We start from the raw sequence: 20098 nt of genomic DNA on the forward strand, positions 1-20098 counted from the left end.
CCACCTCGCCGCTGCCAGTTCATTGATGGCAGGAAGCCGGGTCTGCTGACCCGATGTCATGCGAGGGGCCTGCAGCCAACCTGAGACCCCACGTTGTTGGCTTGGCGGACAACCCACCAAGGACTGCGCTGCTGATCGATTGCCGAGCTTGACCTGCAAGAAACACCAGACATCCAAGTATCTTCGACTTCTAGCTTCGCGCCAAGCATGGATACCTGCTCAATACTTGAACAGTTATGAGGCTCTACGGCATCAGCTAGGTACCCAACCATTCCTAGCCACTCGGTAGTCATCAAACAGCTACAATTCCCACCGTCTTCATGATGCCTGGCCTGGCAGCTTCACGGTGGGCACCACAAAATGCTCAATGCTCCTCCTCCCAGAACTCGCGATCTTCCTCGTCTTCTCGGCGCTCATCTGCTCGATCTCCCACTCGACCGTCCTCCCCACCAAGGGTGACCTTGACTGTACCTCCTGTGACCATTGCCTGCAGCACGAGCAATGAAAACAACAACACGTCCAGTGCCGGTCCTTCTCCGCCTGCTGCCATGTCGAATCACGTTGCCAACAACACGAACAAAGGAAACAATGGTTCTTGTCCGCAGCGTGATGCGAATTCTGCAAAGCGGGAGCTCATTCGCTTTCACAAAATCTTCCGCCGCCTGCAGTGGAAGCTGCGCTTTCTCGAGGTCGGCTACAAAGTGGCCATCGAGCGCGAAAAGATTGACCCGGCCGTTGTAGATGAGAACGAAATCATGTTCAAGCTCGACTACTTCGAGTTCTTTATGCTCATGGAGCGCGCTATCATACACTTGCTGCTGGTATTTGGAATCGTCGTGGAGAGGGGGAGTTTGCTTGCTCCAGACAGCCACAAGGGCAACAATGGCAACAATGGCATAGCTCAAAACAAGGACAAGCCAAAAGGCCTTGCGGCGAGTGCATGGCGGACTGTGCAACAGCATACTTATCATGCCAACGTGATCGCCACGCTGATGAAGAAGGACAACCCACTGCATACTGCCCTCGGCACCGGCGAAGTGCTCCGTCAGTTACAGCGGGCCAAGGAGCTCCGCAACCGATGGAAAACTGCGGGGAATGATGAGGATGACAAAGTTCCCAGTATTAATGGTGGTAGTGACCCAAATCAGAATATGACTAATGCTCCTGAGACCGAGTGGCGACCGACCAAGAAAGTCCCTGCCCCCCTCGAATCATACCGTGTCCCAGATATCGTGAATACCATCCTCTGTGGCTTTGATGCTGCGGAGGGGATTGCCCGGCGTTATGTTTACGAGCAGGAATACAAGGCAGAGTTTGGGCATGCTCCCTCATCAGAAGATGGAGATATCGAGATGCGTGGGTTGGACGATAAAAAAATACGGGACTGGGCTACAGAGGTGGAGGAAGAAGAGGCGCAGAAACAGCGGCAAGCGTACAGGTTGAAGGAAATAGAACGGAGGGAGAAAGTAAGGGAGATGAAGTTACGCGAATTGCAATGGCAGTATCAGGAAGAAGATGAAGAGGATCCATGGGGCTTTATGGTGGAAGCCATGGATTGGGAAGCTGTGTGAGGAGTTTTTGACACTCTGCTTCTGGTTGAAGGTTAATTGGAATATTATTTTTGCTATTGTTGGCATAGGGGAGTCGTAGCCTATTGTGAGGAGTTTAGGCATGAGCATGGAGGATGATACAAGAGTTGTCCAGAGTCAGCAGGCATCATCAGGCGCACATGAGTATGCAGAATCATCCTCTCAGCATCTCCACTGGTTGAATTACATCAAAAAACTTGGAATGGAACGTTTGGACGCGCTCTTCCCCTAACAGCTTTCCATCATCTGCATTCTCTGTGGTATTAAACATCCAGTAATGGAATGCGGAGTTGTTAGGAGACTTTCAAATATTCGAGATCACAAACTTGGTACCTTGAGTTCAGATACCTAGGTAGACTTGGCCAACATGTGCTGCAGAGTTTCTCCCCTGTTATTATCTTTGCAAGTCTCAATCTGGTTTGGGGGCACATAAATTACACGAGCACTGAAGTTCACTGTGGCTTTGGGGAAGGGAACTTTTCTCGGTCTTCTACCTTCCTATCCCAGCTGTGTTTATGACTTAGTCCTTGTGCCTCTCGTGTTTGCGAAAAGTAATGGGGCAAACAAAGACACCTGCGTTTTCTGGAATGGTCCGAGTCAAACAATACGACCTGGGGCACGACAGTGAGTACAGCCATTAGCAGGGCACAGGAGTAAGGCCAGGACTTCTTGACCAGGTACGTAATCTCCGAATTTCATCAGCCCAACAGGCCAACGTGACTGTGTAGTGCAGAGAAGGGGAGATATTCGATGAATCTCAACACTGTTAACGGACCACTTTTGTCCGACCAGTCAAAACTACTCGTTCATAGCATAGAGACAACAAGACGCCTTCACATCTAGATGGCATCATAAGATGAGGTTTGTAAGTGAACGGAACAAAGACATAGGACCCTCAAAGAATTGCACAGTAAGTAAGCATATGTATCGTTGTGGCCACAACTAGATGCAACATTAGTTGAGGGTCAGGGAGACCGGAACAATCGGCTCCGTGTGTATTATGCATGTGCACGTGTTGCTCATCGATCTTGCAGTAGTGGCAGCGGTCTGAGATCACATTGTAGATTCTGCTGCACAGCCAAGTTGCCGATACCTTCATCGGTGGTTGGGAATACGAACAGAAGCAGTAGCAAACGCAACGGCGCCGAAAGAGCCAGGAGATATGTCGGCTGTCCGCAGGACACATGCATACCCGCCTGACCACACACTGCCAGGTGCCCAGAGCTAAGCATGATATATGTGGATACAGTACGTTCCTCAAACAAGGACACGAGGATGGATGGGGTATCTGGCAACAACAGAACCAAGACTATGAAGACAGTCTTCTTTTGGCTTCGGATGCATGTAGAGAAAATCAGGTCTTTTCGTGTTTTGTTCAACAGGGAGTTGCCAGTGCCGCAACTGCCCAATAGCACGGTAATGGAAGCTTTGCTGGACACAAGGACGGCAACAGGGCAGGTACCAGGGGAAAGGAGAACAAGATATAAGATGCTCCCTTCAACTCAACCCTCCTCCGAAGAAAACCTGGGAGACCCAGACTTCACTGGCAGCTAGTTCACTCATCCCAATAACTTGCCCCAACAACATTCTTCATCCAATACATTGACTTAGCTTGCTTGATACCCATCCATATCCCAGAGAACAATATCAACATGCAGCTCACCAAGCTTGCCAGCATTCTCTTCTATGCCACTGCTACATCAGCCATCACAGGTTAGTAGTTTCATTCTTGTTTAAAGCAAACTTCTTTGATTGACTGGCTTCTGTAGTGTCATACGACACGGGCTACGACGATGCAACTCGCTCCTTGGCAGCAGTGGCGTGCTCAGACGGCACCAATGGAGTCATGTGGAAATACAACTGGAAGGTCCAGGGTGATGTGAAGAACTTCCCCTTCATTGGAGGATCGGAAGCAATCGGTGGCTGGAACTCTCCCAACTGCGGCACTTGCTGGGCGGCGACATACAACGGCCGCACAATCCATATCTTAGCCATCGATCACGCTGCCCATGGGCTCAACATCGGTCTGACAGCTATGAATGCGCTTACGAACAATAAGGCAGTCGAATTAGGTCGTGTTGATGCGCACGTCGTGCAGGTACCTCTCAGTAACTGTGGGCTCTGAGCAAACAGGTGAAAGAAGGATGCTATGTACCCCTGACAGCAAAGATGCAGTTAGCCATAGGGTAATGCTGATAATAAAACAGCCATAACGCTCAGTCATTCATTCGTGTTCCCTTTCCAGTATTTTCTAAGAAACTTGACAACATCGGTCAACATGGAGGGAGAGTACCAGTGCTCAAGGCCATGGTATTCATGCCTTTCTATAACGGCAAAACCTGCAGCTTGAAGACATTCAGCTGCCTGCCTCGACAAAGAGATGGGCACGTTGTCATCTTGATCTCCATGTCCTAAAAAGACAGGAGTATCGTATATCCTCGGGAGGGTTGTTGATGCAGAGGTGTAACAGTCTATCTCCAGTCGCTCCTGGAGTGCCCTAACCACCCGGGCGCCAATCCCTCTATCTCCCCTCTCCCCAATGTATCCCAAACGAAAATCGTTCCTCTCAAAAGGGTCGAACTGATCTGCCTCCACGGTGCGTTCCTCTGCGGCTCTCACTTCGCTTCGAACCAATCTAGCAAAAGGCAACCATCCACCCATTCCCCAAAATCCGCCTAGTCTTTCAGTTCCATCCCACAGGATCAGGGCCATTAACGCGGCTGCACATCCTTGGCTGAACCCTCCAATGACAATGTCCTGTGCCCCATGCTTTAACAACACTGCTTCTTCTCTGATAAGATCGTGGATATGCAAGACTGTGTCACGCAGACCTGGGATAGCACGCCATTCCTCGGGCTCCTCATCTACGTGTTCTTTCGTTGTTGTAGTAACCGGGGCAAGGTGCCAGGAGTCGAACCATTGAGGTATGACCTTGCGCTTGTAGATAGTTGCGCGGTGAGAGGGAGCCGCAGGAAGGATAAATTTGGCGTGGGGGTAGATTGCTCGGAATGTGGATAATCTTGCTGCTGTTGCTGCTGGTGATGACGATGTTAACTCTGTTGTTTGCGCTCGCAACGATGATTGTTCGGACGAATTCGGGAAAGAACTTAGGACATATGTCGTATTGTTACGAGTATCAGGAGCAGGGACGGGAATGGGCATTGAGAAGAGATCAGTCCAGAACGGAGTCGGGTGGAAGCCTCGACCGTGGAGCAGGATAAAGGTCTGTTTGTGTGGCTGGATGAGGGGAGATATTGTCACTGGAGGAGGAAAGAAGCCTGGTGGATCAGGTGCCATTTGTAACTAGAATCCAAATGCAAGTCTTAAAAGAGGGAAGCAGTCGTATTGAGATATTTGGACGCTGAACGAGGAAGATGAAGTCACGTTGGAGATGTGAAAGAGTTAGACTCAGGAATTAGCTCGCAAACAAGTAGTTTATATTAAATCAGCTGCAGCATACCTTGATTAACCATAGAATTGTTCAGACCTTAAAGTCCTTAATTGTTCAAGTCCAAACCTGTAATTTCTAAGCTCAATCAAATACAGGTGGACTTCGAGCAGTTTGGTAAAGAGAATAATATCTTGAAGATTCGAGAAGGTAAAGTGTTGAAGTACAATTAAGAGATTATTCAAGACAAATAAGGGTGTTATCTTGGGTATCCACACTGTTGCTGCTTGAGGTGGGTCCAAGCTGCTTTATAATTCGTGCAGCCAACATAATGCCCGACGACTCATGAGTCCTGTTGCGCCACATCATCTGCGGCTGATGGAATGGAGAGCAATACATAACGTTCATTTTCGGGGATCAGGATGGTGTCTCCCCGGATTGCATACAACTTTTGAAGTGGGCACATAGACAAAAGGTACCTCAATATAGGTAATCCATTTCTAGCTCAGAGCATATGATGTTGAACAGTGAAGTGATGACAACTTGATAGGGAGAAATACCACAATTGGATAGGTGACTTCAGTTGGTGTGAACGTCTCCAGCCGTGGTAAAGGACAGAGCATCCTTTCTTCCCAGAGTCCAAATGACTAGCTATGGGAGGAGATTTTGATACAACGAAGGAAGTGAAACGCACAGATGGTGAAGGGCCGGAAATCATTATCACAGGTGATGATGGGCAATTGTGGATAATCGAAAAGCGCTGCCCGATTAGCCAATGTTTTGGCTTCTGGGAGGGTCTGCACCACGGCTAGACCTCCCAGCGTATCGGGTAGAATGCCTTCGTCAATTCAACCGTATCACAGAAGGAACATAAGCATTCAAAAAGATATACCTAATTTTTGGCGATACAGCTTGCAAAAGCGTTTTTTTGTTGTGGGATCTGTGGCGCAGGAAAAACATTGGTTCACTGAAGAAAACCAGCCGACACTTGAGTCATGGTCAGACTAGAGGAAACCTATATGATTCCTTTGATGAGTTTTAACAGTGTTACAAGATATGTGCACAATTGGTAAGAAGAGTTACTGTTATACTACGTATGACGAACTGTAGTCAGTTTAGATACAACACCTCTATCTTAGCAAGACAGTTTGAAAGGCAGGTAATGTACGTGGTTAGAGTAATTCTTGCGCAAAGAATCCCACCCATGGTCAGCATATAATATCCAAAAGAATTAGCATTCAGGCTTAGATGACACATAAATGCTGAAGAAGATCGAACGCCTTTTCAGACTCTACCAAAAGAGGGGGATGAAAAGTCGTGGCCGATTGAACTGCGAGGCAAATCACAAGCCACTGTAAACACATTGCCCTCTCCGTTACCTCAACGACTTCCTGTGGACAGCCGCTAGTATGAGAGGGCTATTGCTCCTGCAGGAAACATATCACTGACAGGTCCGAAATCCTCCAAAATCTGACCATCTATGCAGCATGACTCCACATATGACCTCCCACTTAACACGGTCATATTCCAGGCCTTCCGGCCTTGTAGTCAATGAGGACCCAGAAAGAGGGGGGATGTTTGACCAGCCATGTGGTTTGCGTCACCATGCATAAGAATCTAATAAGGCTGCTTGTCCTCCGCTTTATGTAGTTAACAGTCATAGCGAGAGATTTTCCCAATTGGCTGAGTGCAGAGGGCTTCTGCAAGTGCATACCGGACTTTTTTATGAGGAGGAGGAAACCCGCCAATTTGACTTTGAACTGTGCATAAGGGAGGAATAGACAAACCAATCATATACTGAAACTTTACCGGCATCAAGAGACGCAACTCCTGCACATGAAAGACCAGCTTGCTTTGAGATTGTTTGCTGTGTTCGGTTAATGCTGGCAAGACTTAACTCATGCCTCCAACTGCTTGGTAAAAATGGGCATCTGATTTCTGGGTAGCTGCCTCCTAAGGGCTCAAATGTACAAGTCGTACTTGAATTTAGAACAACCAAACATAATCATGTGGTTGAACCTTAACTGGTAGCTGGCAGTACGTTCACATGCCCAGGGTAGCAAAGGACTGACTGTGCGGCAGCCATGTTGAAAGGGGAAGAGTGTCGGGCCTGCCCGGCGTACGAGCCTATTCCAGTGATACGCTCTGGGTGTTGTCACTTTTTGGTGGTCACATCAGGTACCGGGGCTCTGTTTGTTGTATAGAGTCCAACAGAATCAGGTCAGTTGTCTTCATGACTACTACGCATGCGGTTATATCAGTTTGTTTTGACCGTTGGAGTTGGCCAAGTGCAAGACTCGCAAAAATTGTTGTGGAGGTGACAGGCTCGTCTTAGACATCGGCCCGAACCCCAACTTTTCTCCAGATTTGGGCTGCGGAGAGCTAAAGCTTAATCGTGTGAGCGCTGTAAATTCATGATTAGCGAGCTTCGAAATTTTCTGTATGAGTTGGTCGGCGGTTACGTGGCTGCCGAGCGCAAGGACTTGTAGTGTGGCAGTGGTCTTACCGGCTTAAAATCTTGTCCGTTCCAGGCCCACAGCACGACCGCCGAGCTGCTTGCCACCCCCTGAAACCTCTGACGGCACGCACTGAGATTCCTAACATAGACAGTGCTGATTTCGGGGATTTGGGTTAGGCTTGAGCATCGATGTTCAAGGGCGTCGGGCTCAAACCACGATCAAACCCTGGACATACATTCTGGGCATAAAATGGGGGAAATGCCAACACCATGTAAAAACACCTCGGCATCCTCCGTCACCACCATGATTGCTTGAAGGGCGCCAAGCCCATCAGCCAAAATCCTGGAGAATCAGGACAAGGAAGTTGGTCAAGCTTTGCTACCAGATTTGGGTAGTTTACTGTAATTTATGTGTCATATATGAATCAGCGTACACAATGGAGCCCGACCCCAGCAAGGCTGCCAAGACCAACAAGGGCTTCGTGTCCGTTCTCAGCCTCATGAAAATTGTGGGCATGAAAGCAGTTACTCGAACGTGGGAATGCGACGTCCGCAGCTAATGCTGTTAAATTCCAGTTCGCTCTGCTACTGCGGCAAGACCGAGAAGGCACATACCTACCACGTCTGCAGCGTAGGGTACCTAAGTGGCTTTGGCCATGGTGTTCGGAATTGGAAAGCTTCCAGGACGTGGGCGGACACAGCAGAAGTGTCTGCGTAAGTGGGAGTGTGGGTGTACCTCCAAGGCAATCTGTTCTTACCAATTTTTTCTTACCCAAGAGAAGTCACCTGTCCTATTGTGCACTACCGGCTCCACTCATAAGAAAAATACGCTAGCCTTCTGTTGACAGGGAGTCCGGGGAAGATCGAAAGGCTTCCTCTTTCCAGGCCGTCAAGCGGATTCTGATGTGCAAAGTAGTCCCACAACCAGGACATCAGATTTCACATGCGTGTGATAACAATCCACTGCTATCTGGAACGAAGAGGCAGGGTCGGTATCCGACCTTCCCGCCCTGTCCACGTACCTATCCACAATTTTAGCGCTTTTTTTTTCAGGCGAATATATGTGGTACTCCCAACTGAGATGTCAAGATTCACAGCCTTATCGGGCCGAATGTGGAGCAGCGCAGCCAGTGAATGCTGGGGTCTCCGCATTCCAAGCTCCAGACTTTCGGAGTCCTAAGGATTCAGGTATCCAACCCCAGCCTTTCCCGCACTCAATACGACCTGCTTCCCGTTTCTTGTTTGCAGCACCCCGCAGCGATGCGACGAAGAGAGAAAACGGTTGTGGAGGTTACCTTAGGTACTACGGTTCTCCGTCGGGCCAGTTGCCCCGTAATCTCAGGTGCGTGCATGCATTTGAGCAGAACCGACAACCAGCCTAAGCACTGCGTCCCACCGTAAGTGAGGTAGGGAAGTAACACAGCAGTTCGTCGCTTGGCGAGGGAGAGCCTTTGGATGGAAGCGCTTGCGCAACATGCTGCTGCGTTACTGCGTTTGACTCGCTTATGGCGGTACCTAGTACGGATTGCGAATTATATAGTGGATTATCAGGTACCTAGGTATATGGATTATTTGTCTTTGACAAGAACCCAAAATGGGTTCCAATGTTCAATTGCAAGTGTCTCATACTTAGGTTTGACCACGGGACGTGTTCCTGACCCATTGCACTGGATCATTGTCCTGTGCGTTCGAACTTGGAGCCCACCGATATGTAGGCAGGTACGATAGCATCAGAAGAGACAAGAACCATGCTGAGATAAAAAGGAACAAATGACGACAAACCAGATACGTATCGGTATGTTCACGAAAAGCTCAACAAGTCTCTTTGGATAGATCCATGAGAAATACATTAAAACGGCGCTTCTCTTGGCCCCGGCATCCGCAAGAAACTTCTAGGCGATGTATTTGTACATAAACATAAGACTACACCTCTTACTTACCTACCCACAGTGGTCGGTGACAGACAGGTAATGTATTTACGTGAGAACTCCATTGGGTCAATGTACAATGCCCTGGAAAATGCGGCTCTGTGTACATATTCAATGTCTGCGAGAGACCCTCGCACACAGACGGCTCTGGCGACTTCGGTCAACGTCAGCGTTCCCAACGTATGGGTCCGTAAGGCTTTTAGCTTACATGCCGTACTGTACAATAACTTACCAGCGTTGCTTCCCAAGCTGCGCCTTGCACGAAACATGCGGAGATACCAACTCTGATTGGTTGTTCCCTTAGCCGTCCGACGCATCCTCGGTCAGACGGCAGCTCATCGACTGCAGGCGCAGGCATGCTGTTTTCTTAGTACGCAAAAAAGCACGGAGTAGGTACCTTCCATGTATTACTTGCCTACTTTGCCCGTTTCTCCCGTTGGCCAGCTGCTCACAACTGGTTTGGATGCCGAACCAAGTTCAAGAAGACATCAGGTACCTAGTTGTCCGAGGTGTAAAGCATTAACGGTTATTGTCAGTTCTTGACATGCCTGACTTGAGTGAAATGAGAAATGGGCTTGGGTGATGTTCCAGATGTTAGGCAACATTGACAAGGAAAAGATCCGTTTTACACGGAAAAAAATGGAAAAGCACCTCCCTCTGTGTGATTGCGCTGCGTGGCAGTTCTTGGGTGAAACGCACTGGCCGCGCGCGGGGACAAGAGTACCTAGGGCAGGAAGGCTCCGTTGCAAATTTACGGCTGAGGGGCGCTAAGCGTTCTTAGGAATAGGCGGCCCCCTCCCCCTTCGCGATGGAGGAGTCCCATTTCTTGCAGGTCATTTCCGCACCCATCATTTTGGTGATGGCTCCCCGTCTTCCTTCTATTTGTTCCTTCTTTCAACCATCCACCTGACAGCCGCATCAAAAGCATCGACTACAACCCGCGACCTTCGCCAGCAACAAACCTCAATTGTCGACTCCGGATCCTCTAGAGGAACGAGGTGCCATTGTTATCACCAGTGCACGCGCACAGGGACATCACCGTCACGCTGTTCCTGCATCCGACTAAACAGCTGGCCTGCCTGGCCGATTCAACCTCAGATTTCCTACGATTGAGAGCCCGGAGTCCCCACGATTTACGCCCCTTCAATCCCAGACCGTCCCAACGCATTGGAATTTCATCTGATTTGGCTTGTGGATGTCGGCACGGTGATACGCGGCGCAACGCTGTCGCCTTCGTCAACTTGGCATCACGATAGCACTTTTGTGAATTTCGGGGCCCACGAGAGAGTTTCACGGATCGCCCAGCGCGATCCACATCGTCAAGTTGGAGCCCAAAAAGATGTCGACGGCTGTGAAGCGGGCGTGCGACGCCTGCCACCGCCGTAAAGTCAAGTGTGACGGCATCAACCCGTGCCGCAATTGCTCTGCATCGCAACTCACCTGCACCTACAATTCGATCCCGCAGAAAAAGGGCCCCAAGGGCTCCCGCGCCAAGGTCATCAACGAACTCAAGGAGACGCAGCGCCAGTCCACGCTGACCGCGAAGTTGCAAAATGGCGCCCTCGCCAGCCAAACTCTGGCCCCAACCCCACGGCTTCTAACCAAAGAGCTCCTCAAGACTTGCGTCGATTTCTTCTTCAACCACATGTATCCAATTATGCCGATTCTCGAGCGTAGCCGCCTCGATCAAGATGTCATGTACATGGACCAAAATCTCGACACCTACTGCCTTCTCACATCGCTTTGCTCTTTTGTGTCCCTGCAACCAGGCATGGTGATGCCCATGACCGACCCATTTAACCCAGACATGATGTTTGGCAATAATATCGTCACTGGCACGCTGTTAATGGAGGAGACACTTCGTGTACGGAAAGGGTTCGATTATGTGGCTTCGCCAACGCTGAATAGCGTCTGCACAAGCTATTTTTTGTTCGCCGTCCACCATGCATTAGAGATGCACGAGAAGGCCTGGTACCATCTGCGCGAGGCCACAACCCTGGTCCACATGATGTCTATGAACGAAGAACAAGCATACCTGCAGTGCGACAACGGTGATGGGATTGATGTGTCCAGGCGGAGACGCCTGTATTGGTTGCTTTTCGTAACTGAACGGTAAGTTCTGTCGCACTTGCCAAAAACATCCGATTTGCTCGCAGTTTCGGATGCTAACAAGCACATTGTTGCTACAGTGCCTATGCCCTGCGTTACCGCCGTCCGTTGAGCCTACAAGCCAGTATTGCTCTGCCCGCCCCAAGTGACCACCCAGCCGATCCCTTCGCGCATAGTGGGACTAGCTTCCTGCGGCTCATTGGCCTCTTTCGCGGATTCGATGAAGTTCTTCTTCAACTTTGGATGAAAACAAAGTCGGAGTGCTCGGACCCATACCTTATGGCTTTGGAGAAGCAGATTCAGGACGTGCTTCCTCCATACCTGAACGATACCAATGCCCAGCTCTCTGAGATTCAAATCAACCAGCAATGGCTCAAGCATAAGGCTTGGGAAGTCAGCATTGCAAACGGGAATGACAACAACGCAGGGCTTTCATACGTCGATAACATCAACATGCATGAGCTTTTGCCCATGGTTTCTCACTTCCCCGGCAACCTGGGTTTACAGGGTCTCAGCCTGTTTGAACATCTGCTCAACGTTACCTGCGCCTTAACTGAGATCCTTGCTATGCAACCTGCGCCCAGGACACCGTTCATCCCTTCACCACATGACCAACTGCGCAAGATCCTCAACGTCGTTCATGTTATCCGGAATGGAGAGCACCGATTTTTGCCTTTGTTGTTGAACAAGGTGCATGCAGAACTCCCAAAGCTTGCGAGTCCAATGCTCCAGAACGCCCCAGAGAGCGCAGCATGCCCTGCAACCATTGATATCTTTGACGGATTCGGCACTGCCGGCATGGCGCAACCTCCCTGTGGTTTTAGCAGCGAATTCGACAACAAGTTTGGTGTCCCACGACTTAATGATATGACCCCCAACTCCCATTCTGGTTCCAATTCTAACAGCCCCAACTCTGCTCCTTCCGGCAACAACGATATGAATTCCCCTTTTACTACGAGTTCTCCCGGTGGTATCATGTCACCTGGCATTGACTTGCCCCATGGGCTGCAGACGGATTTCACCAGCATGCCAGAGATGGTCATGAGCCCCATGAGCCATGCACCACCCCCTTCCTCACTACCTACATCGGGGGCAATGGCCGATCAACAGTCGCAACAGCCTCAGCATACTCCCATATCTCCATTTTCCAACTCAAATCACCAAATCCACAATATCGCCGGTAGTAACGTCAACCCACCAACTAACATGGGGCTTGCTTCTCAGATGCACTTGGGCCAGGGAATGAACAGCGGGATAAACACAGGCTTAGCACAAACAGTCAGCAGCACAAGTTTACTGGCAAGAGTACAGCCCCAACAGCATCGGACGCATAGTTTTGCTATGGGAATGTCACAGTTACGAGCAGTCGGGGATTTTCAAGCTCTGCAACGAGCCAACACGGATGTCATGAACCCATTAACATTGAATACCATGGGGACGACTATAGATTTCAATGCTCTACAAAGGTAGCAATTGCACATAACAGAGGAGTTGACGCCGTGAAGGGGTAGCTATTCCTGTGGAGCCAAACTTCTACCGTCATAAATCTCTGGTATATGTTTTTTCCTTTGGTCACTTGAAGGAGGGGAGCCATCTGGACATGCATTCAAATCGTCTTGGGACAATCGTGAGGAGTAATGCTTGGTTTTTCTTTCTTTGGTTATACTTGTGGCTTTCTTTGGATAGGATTTTGGGGCATACAAGTAATGGGTGACAGTGAGCCCCATTCTCAAGAATTGGAAAACAGCACCCAGACAGGTCTTATTTCTTCCCTGTGATATTTTTGTTCTATCTTATTTTAGAGATTATGCTTTGTGTTTATAGGTGGCTTGATTGGAATAGGTATATCGAAGGGGAGCTGGGTGTTTCGACGGTGTTAGCAGTTAATGATGGCTGGACATGGAGGGAAGCAATTTGGTTGTTTCATATCACGATTATATATGTTCATTCTGGACTGTACATCAGCAGACATTATTGACCGGGAAAGAATTGGTCACTCGATATCTTTGGCATGCTTTCTCGCTCTCCTACTTTACCAAATGCGTTATTCACGCGCCACAACAGTATCGGTTAATTGTACCCGCCTCCAGGAAATCATTGTTTGGCTGCATGCCAGCGGTGACCGAACTTTAGAATGATGATCCGCGGGCACACCAGGTGGTAGGAAAGTTCTGGCAGACAACCGAACAAGCGAAAGTCCCCATCACGACACACGGAGAACAGTTTAATTATAGGTATGTGACACGACTGCTATTCATGGCAACATATTAAGTTACACATGCAGTTGGTTGGGTGTTGTAAACAATATTGGAGCTTCAACGGGTCCCAATCACCTAGACTTTTTGACGAATTCCATACTCATGATAACTTTGAACAAGAATGTAATACAAAAAAAGGTCGTCATGAGTCTGAATGAGAGAAGAGATACATCATTAATACACATTGCCCTCGTCAGGGCTGAAGCCCCGAACATGCTCTTTTCCTGTCCACAACTTAGCCAGTCATCAAATCAAGTGGGCAAAATTCTCACCTGAAGCGGAAATAAGAAGGGGGGAATGGGATTAGCAGGGTTGCAGCCACAAATATCCTGGTCTGGCCTAGAAACGGGTTGGCAAAGCCAAAGGGTCCCATACCACACTATCGGCCTTTCCCCAACTCAACGGCCCGGCTTGTCCACAGGCTGCGCTTGAAGAAGATATTTATCTGAATTCAATTGTATGACATAAGCAAATGAGCGTAGTGCGTGCCAGTGGTTACCAAAGTGGCCTGTTTTGGAAGAGAGGAGGATGGAGAGTACGGAAGATACTAGGAATTATGGGCTCAAGAAAGAAGGTTTAGGCGGTTTGCTGTGGACTTCTACTATCATTCCAAGATGGACCGACTAAGTATTCTGCTCAACGGTGTCTCTAAGCCTGGAAGAGCCGCGTTTGCTGTTGGGTGAATCTGAAGGGGAAAAATTGGAGCGTGGCAGATCTACCTTGGTAATCTTTAGGATATGAATCAGATGGTAAGTGATCATGCCATTAGTTCCGGGGAAAACGAGGCGGTACAGTGAGAACTACATAAACATGGTTGGCCTGTATTTATATCGATGCTTATCTGTCGGACATTGAAGTGGCACAGTCCACGAAGTGTCATTCGCGGACTCGCTGTTGAAAGAGATTGTGTCTACCTAAGCTTATAGGTATCCATCCTCCTTAACCTGTTTGTATGTTCCTTTTTACATATTTAATTCACTCTTTGCCCATTATCTTAGCCTCTCGCATCACCTGAAATGTCCCAGAGCGCCGGGAAGATTAGATGTAGATGTGTCAATACCTAGCTAGTCGGGAGTTTTCTCAGCTGTTACTGCTTGACTGCTCGGTCTGTTATCCTTGAGCTCTTGACTGAGTCCAAAGGTTCACATTATATAAACTCCTGGATACACTGTTAGTAATTCTCTTTATCTCTCTCATTCCGTGGAAATCTTGTGTCTTCTCATCAGACCGAACCTCTTTTCTCGTTGACCAGCCAAAACCAACCTCATCAGGACAGAAAACACATCCAATTCGATTGCAAACTGTAACGAGCACGAGCAAATTGAAGACCTCCCAACATAGGATCAGACATCCTTCCGAGCTGTTTAGTAGACAATCACTCCTTAGAAAAAGCCTATCCGACAAGATGTTTTCCCGGTTCACAGGACAATACCAGTCACAGTTTCAAGAGTACCGCCACCCTCTTTCTGTCCGTATTCTAGTCTCTGGAGGAAGGAAATGGGTACTCGCTATCTGGAGGAAAACAAAGGCCAAAGCGAAGGGCAAGGGAAAGCAGAATGGAAGCTCGGGGGCGAACAATGGCAGCAGTGACCAACGGTTGAAAAACGGTTGGAAGACAGACGATTGTGTCATCCGCAATGAGGCAAAAGCCAGTTTGAGTAACGATGGCAGATCAACGTTAGGCCAAGAAAGGGGAGGCATCTGGTCTCGGAATGTGGTTGAAGATGCAATGGATTGGCCCCAAACTTCTGCAACAACAGGTGCTTTAGGGTATGTTGTCACTAACTGGGAATTTTATGATGTCGGAGCAGTTTCGGACCCCAGAAATAGCCGGTGGTGGGAGGACATTGAGGTTGGTAGCTCCAAGGGGGGCTATCACCATAAATGTAGAAGCGTTAGGAGTTTTGTTTTGGAAGAAGGTTCATTGGAAGACATTTGGTTCAAGCACAGGCACCACAACAACGGCAGAACGTGGATGGTCAGCAGTATTAACAGCGACTACAGGCAAAAGTCAGCTGCCCGCCTAATTCCTTGGGTGTATGGGTTCCTCGCAGCAAAGATAATGACGATGCGCTGGAAAGCCGGTGGAGGTTATGTGGTTGTCAACGGTGCCCTCAAGGAGGAAAGGAGTCAAAAGGGAAAAGACCGGTGGCTGGAACTCCTTTTCATCAGTCTCTGGAGCATTTCTGGGCTGTATTATCCTGTGTCAGACCCAAGCGTTATTGACCAAGGATCTGATAGGAAGTTGGTGAAGCCCACCGGCCAAAGGAACCCTGATGAATGGGACGAAGAAGTTGAACTTCAAATCATTTAGTTGAGTCAAGGGCATGATTTTTCGGAAGTCGGCTATGTGGGTTTCTGCTCACCTTACGCAGAGACTCTTCATTTCCTAGGCTTAGTCGTATGAAATTATCGGCGTCGTGGGTATTTATTTTGATGTGTATGAAAAGGATCTATGACCTGCAAGATCATGTAGCAACTCGTGAAGGGATGTCAACTATATCCCACATCTTTCATCTTGTTCAAACAAAGGGGCCTTAACTTAGTGTACACACTATATGATACGCTGACCTGCGTGATAGAATGCGTTAGGCCGAGACATGGCCAAGGCATAACAGCATGTGATGTGATCGTTGCAAACCTGAGATCATCAGCCGGCAGCGTTTGGCGGACGTACCTTTCTGTTGGCGTGGCAGTCTTCAGATCAGAAAGGGCTTCTTTTTCAATTTGAGATGATACTGTTTACTTGAGTGACAAGGTGGAAGGTATTTTGTGCTTACATATATCATCAAGGGACGGATCAACAAACATCTCAGGAACAATAAAAATGCTGGTACGAAACGTAGCCGAAGGGCGCAAGAGGGGACTGATGCACTGTCTATCCTTTTATTGCTTCGATCGATAAACGTGCCCATAAACAAGCGGGAGGAAAACAAACTCCGAACCATCTACCAGGAACCCACAGCTTGAATGGACCATGAACAAACAGCAAACCAGACAAATAACCAGAGACAAACAACACATCGAGCCCAAGAGAGCACAAGGACGGCTAAGCCACGGCATATATTCCTACATGATCCCTGGGGAGGGCGAGACCGATCAACTCCACCGAACTACCACCAACCAAAAATGTTTAGGCATGCTTCCACGCTGTGCTTGCTTTCTCCACCACTTATTTCTTTCGATACATCCACCCATGTTCTTCTGTACCTCCCCAAACGAGATCAAGGAACTACTCCTTACCAGCCAACCGGCCAATCCTCGTTGACGGAAACCAACCACAAAACACAATCCATCCCGCCAATTGTGTGTACGGATCCAGGCCACCAACACGCCGAGCTGAGAGTCACGATCAAACCCAACAATCGCCAACCCGGTTTCAGCCGAACCATTATGAATTCTTAAGGGATGGAGGAGACGGGAGAGGAAGTCGAAGCGCCGAATGAGCTATGCAAATGGTCTAACCATCTTTCTTCTCACCGTTACCGCTGCTCATGCCACTACCATTACCACCGCCACCCCCCGAAGTACCAGCTGAGCCACCGCTATGTTCTTTGTAGTCCTTATTGCTGCCGCCAAAGTCTGCCTCCACAATGGCCTTCTTGTCCTTGCGAGCCTTAATAACAAACTCAGCCATGATCTGGATGTGGTCGGCAGGGAAGTGATAGTTGGGGAAGCCTGGCACACGCTTGAGGTGTTCACGGTCCGGAGGACCAAGCAACTCGACAACTTCAAGGGTGTTAGTGGAATACCAAATGTAATCGATGACTTCGGCGAATCCAGGCACATAGTTGGTGAAGGTGAGTTCATCTGGAGTGCCATTGAGATGAACATAGGCAGAACGCATGCTGAAGGGATGCTCAACACCATCCCGTGTGAAGCTGCCATACTGGTGATCGCCAAAGTCATTGTTGCCCGGCTCGACACGGCCCATTGAAAGGAGCTCGTACACGCTGCTGTCGGTGGTTGAGTTGTAGTCACCACAGACAAGCAGAGGGATGTCGGTATTATTGCGATATTCTTGGGATGGTGCAGGCTCAGGCAGCTCTTCTCTTTGTTCACCCTCGCTTAGAGGTACCTGAATCATCTTTTTGTCCTTGAGAGGAGGCCATCTGGCATATTTCTCAGCCAACTTGGTAATGTTTTCCATCAAAATGGCTGTTTGAACCAGCTTGACGTCAGCCAGCGAAGGTTCCCAGGCTAGATGGGTGTTGGCAACGATGACCCGGGCGCCTGTGGCTCTGCTTTCGAGGAAGCAAACAAGGCCAATGTTGTCCTTGGGCATGACACGGTTGAAGATGTCATGTTGGTTCTTCATGTCAGGACGGTTGATGGCAATGTTGGCATAGTCAATAAGTTGCTTGTCAAGCAAAATCCACTTATTTGCCTTGTAGAAGACGGCGCAGCCGTCGACGGACTGGGCTTCCTTCTCAGACATTGTTTTCGCCTTTGGGCGTGGCCAGTGTACCCCTTTGTAGCCATCTTGAGCTAGCTCTGGACTGAAGTAATCCCGGAACACATCGGTGGCAATCTCTTGAAGGCACAAAATGTCGGCCTCTCTTTCGCGCAGTTCTTGGAGAATGCGCTTCTTGCGGTAGTCCCAGTTAAGGGCGCCGGTAGGGGTGTAACCATATTGCGCTGTAGTGGCAAACTTGTCGCAAAGGATGTTCCAGGTAAGCACCCTGATACGTTCAAGGTTCGGCGACACGTCTTCTTGGATCACAATTGTTTTCCTCGGTTCGGGAGGCATGGGGACTGAGTAAGTAGTAGACACGTTAGTGCTATGACCATCTCTCGCGCCTCTTCAGGTGATCGTGCTTAACGTACCAGGAGCTTGCTCGAGAAGCATGTTGATTAGGCTTTTTGTGCCACGTTCCATGATCTCTTCCTTAAGCGTTGGGTTGAGAGGATTGCCATCAATGCCGAGCATGTTCAGGTGGTGTAGTGAGCCGAGCTCATAGGGAAGGTCGCGGATTTGGTTGTCAAATAGGAGAAGCTGCTCCAGGTTCGTACACATGCCAATCTCTGGAGGGAGCTCCGTAAGGAGGTTGTTTGAAGCCTCCAGCAGGCGCAGTTGGCGAAGTCTACCAATCTCGGCGGGGAGGTAGGTTAGCTTGTTGGATGCAATGTAGAGCTCCTGCAAGAACTCGTAGCTGAACAAAGCAGGGGCAAGAACGCGCAAACCCTGACCGCTCATGTCAAGATTGAACCAGTCCTGACGCCCTTTTTTCTTGCTCACGCTGTACGGTCTTCTTCTTTCGTCTTCTCCATCGGCATCTTTCCCAGAACCTCCTCCAAGCGAAGAACCACCAATGCCCTTGTTCTCAGGTGCTTTGAGCCGAGCATAGTAATGGGGTTGGTGTTGCTCAGTCATAGCGGCATGTGCGCGCTCAGCCTCCTTGTGCAGGCGCAGTTGCTCGGCCCAGTGTTCTGTGATCTGCTGGGCCGGGGCACCTCTCGCCGCGGTCGCATGGCCATTTGGTATGCTGGCACTGGAGAATGGGCTGGCATTTGGCAGGACGCCGCTTGAGAAGGCAGAATGGCCCATAAGGGCGGCTGTACTTGCGGCATGGGCGCTATGGTCAGGCTGGATGGCTTGGTGATGTTGGGCATGAGCCTGGTGGGGGTGAGCCGACTGCTGTTGGAAACCGTACAGCATGGGCATGGCTTGCCCACGTCCTGGTGCGCCATTCAAGCGGGTATTGTGCCCCTGTTGATGGTTCTGCCCGAACATTCCGCGTGTAGTGGTTGTCGAAGATGTCGCTGTTTGGGGATTTGCGGTGCCGACAATAGAAGTTTTGCTAAGGGACGATGGCTGGGTAAGTACAAGGCGGTTGAGGATGGAGTTTAGCAAGAAACCGTTGGCGAGATGGTCGCTAGAGAGTGCAGTCGGAGCAAGCGGACTCGAGGCGGCGTGCTGCAGCAGGGAGAGGGATTGACCATCTGCCATCTACGAAGAGCGAGTCGAAGAGGCTCACGATGGGGGGGGGCGGGGAGAAGACGCGGTAGGCGGGAAGGAAGAAGACGGACGGACGACGGTCTGGAGGCGCAGAGGATTCGAAACTCGAGGCAGCAAGGTTCGCATGGGACACGAGAAAGCCGTGATCTGGCATGGATGCAAGTTGCTGAGCGTCGTGCCGCGGCGGGTGACGGGGGGTAAGGGAGCGCTCAGAGAGCCATCCACCGGAAAGGTTGGGCGGATGGACAAGACTACCGAGCGCTTTCGGTTTGAGTGCTTATCCCTGTGTCTTTGTTCTGTTCCCTCGAGATCACTGGAGAAGAGACTAGTCGGGATGCGGGATACTCTCGTCGCAAAGGCGAAGGGGGCGGACGACGAGGAAAGGGAGAGAAGAGAGAATACGCAGTGA

At 49.6% G+C, this 20098-nt stretch overlaps 5 protein-coding genes across 5 annotated transcripts; 4 read left to right on the top strand and 1 right to left on the bottom strand.

Moving 5' to 3' along the window:
* Positions 1-323: 323 nt before the first annotated feature.
* On the top strand, positions 324-1571 carry CTHT_0068460 (uncharacterized protein; the record flags this gene model as incomplete). Its single annotated transcript, XM_006697071.1, has 1 exon — positions 324-1571. One exon carries the CDS (start codon positions 324-326, stop codon positions 1569-1571), a length of 1248 nt encoding a protein of 415 aa, XP_006697134.1.
* Positions 1572-3241: 1670 nt separating this feature from the next.
* CTHT_0068470 (uncharacterized protein) lies at positions 3242-3714 on the top strand (the record flags this gene model as incomplete). The annotated part of the gene is made up of 2 exons (XM_006697072.1): positions 3242-3302; positions 3359-3714. The coding sequence occupies 2 exons, from the start codon at positions 3242-3244 to the stop codon at positions 3712-3714; spliced, it is 417 nt and encodes a 138-aa protein (XP_006697135.1).
* A 6988-nt stretch (positions 3715-10702) lies between these two features.
* On the top strand, positions 10703-12942 carry CTHT_0068480 (putative maltose fermentation regulatory protein; the record flags this gene model as incomplete). Its single annotated transcript, XM_006697073.1, has 2 exons — positions 10703-11475; positions 11553-12942. The coding sequence occupies 2 exons, from the start codon at positions 10703-10705 to the stop codon at positions 12940-12942; spliced, it is 2163 nt and encodes a 720-aa protein (XP_006697136.1).
* A 2193-nt stretch (positions 12943-15135) lies between these two features.
* CTHT_0068490 (uncharacterized protein) lies at positions 15136-16044 on the top strand (the record flags this gene model as incomplete). The annotated part of the gene is made up of 2 exons (XM_006697074.1): positions 15136-15500; positions 15561-16044. 2 exons carry the CDS (start codon positions 15136-15138, stop codon positions 16042-16044), a joined length of 849 nt encoding a protein of 282 aa, XP_006697137.1.
* A 1146-nt stretch (positions 16045-17190) lies between these two features.
* On the bottom strand, positions 17191-19843 carry CTHT_0068500 (uncharacterized protein; the record flags this gene model as incomplete). Its single annotated transcript, XM_006697075.1, has 3 exons — positions 17191-18485; positions 18558-19647; positions 19709-19843. The coding sequence occupies 3 exons, from the start codon at positions 19841-19843 to the stop codon at positions 17191-17193; spliced, it is 2520 nt and encodes an 839-aa protein (XP_006697138.1).
* Between the last annotated feature and the right edge of the window lie 255 nt (positions 19844-20098).

This window comes from Thermochaetoides thermophila (assembly GCF_000221225.1).
Source record: "Thermochaetoides thermophila DSM 1495 unplaced genomic scaffold scf7180000011822, whole genome shotgun sequence".
NCBI classification, from domain to species: Eukaryota; Fungi; Ascomycota; class Sordariomycetes; order Sordariales; family Chaetomiaceae; genus Thermochaetoides; species Thermochaetoides thermophila.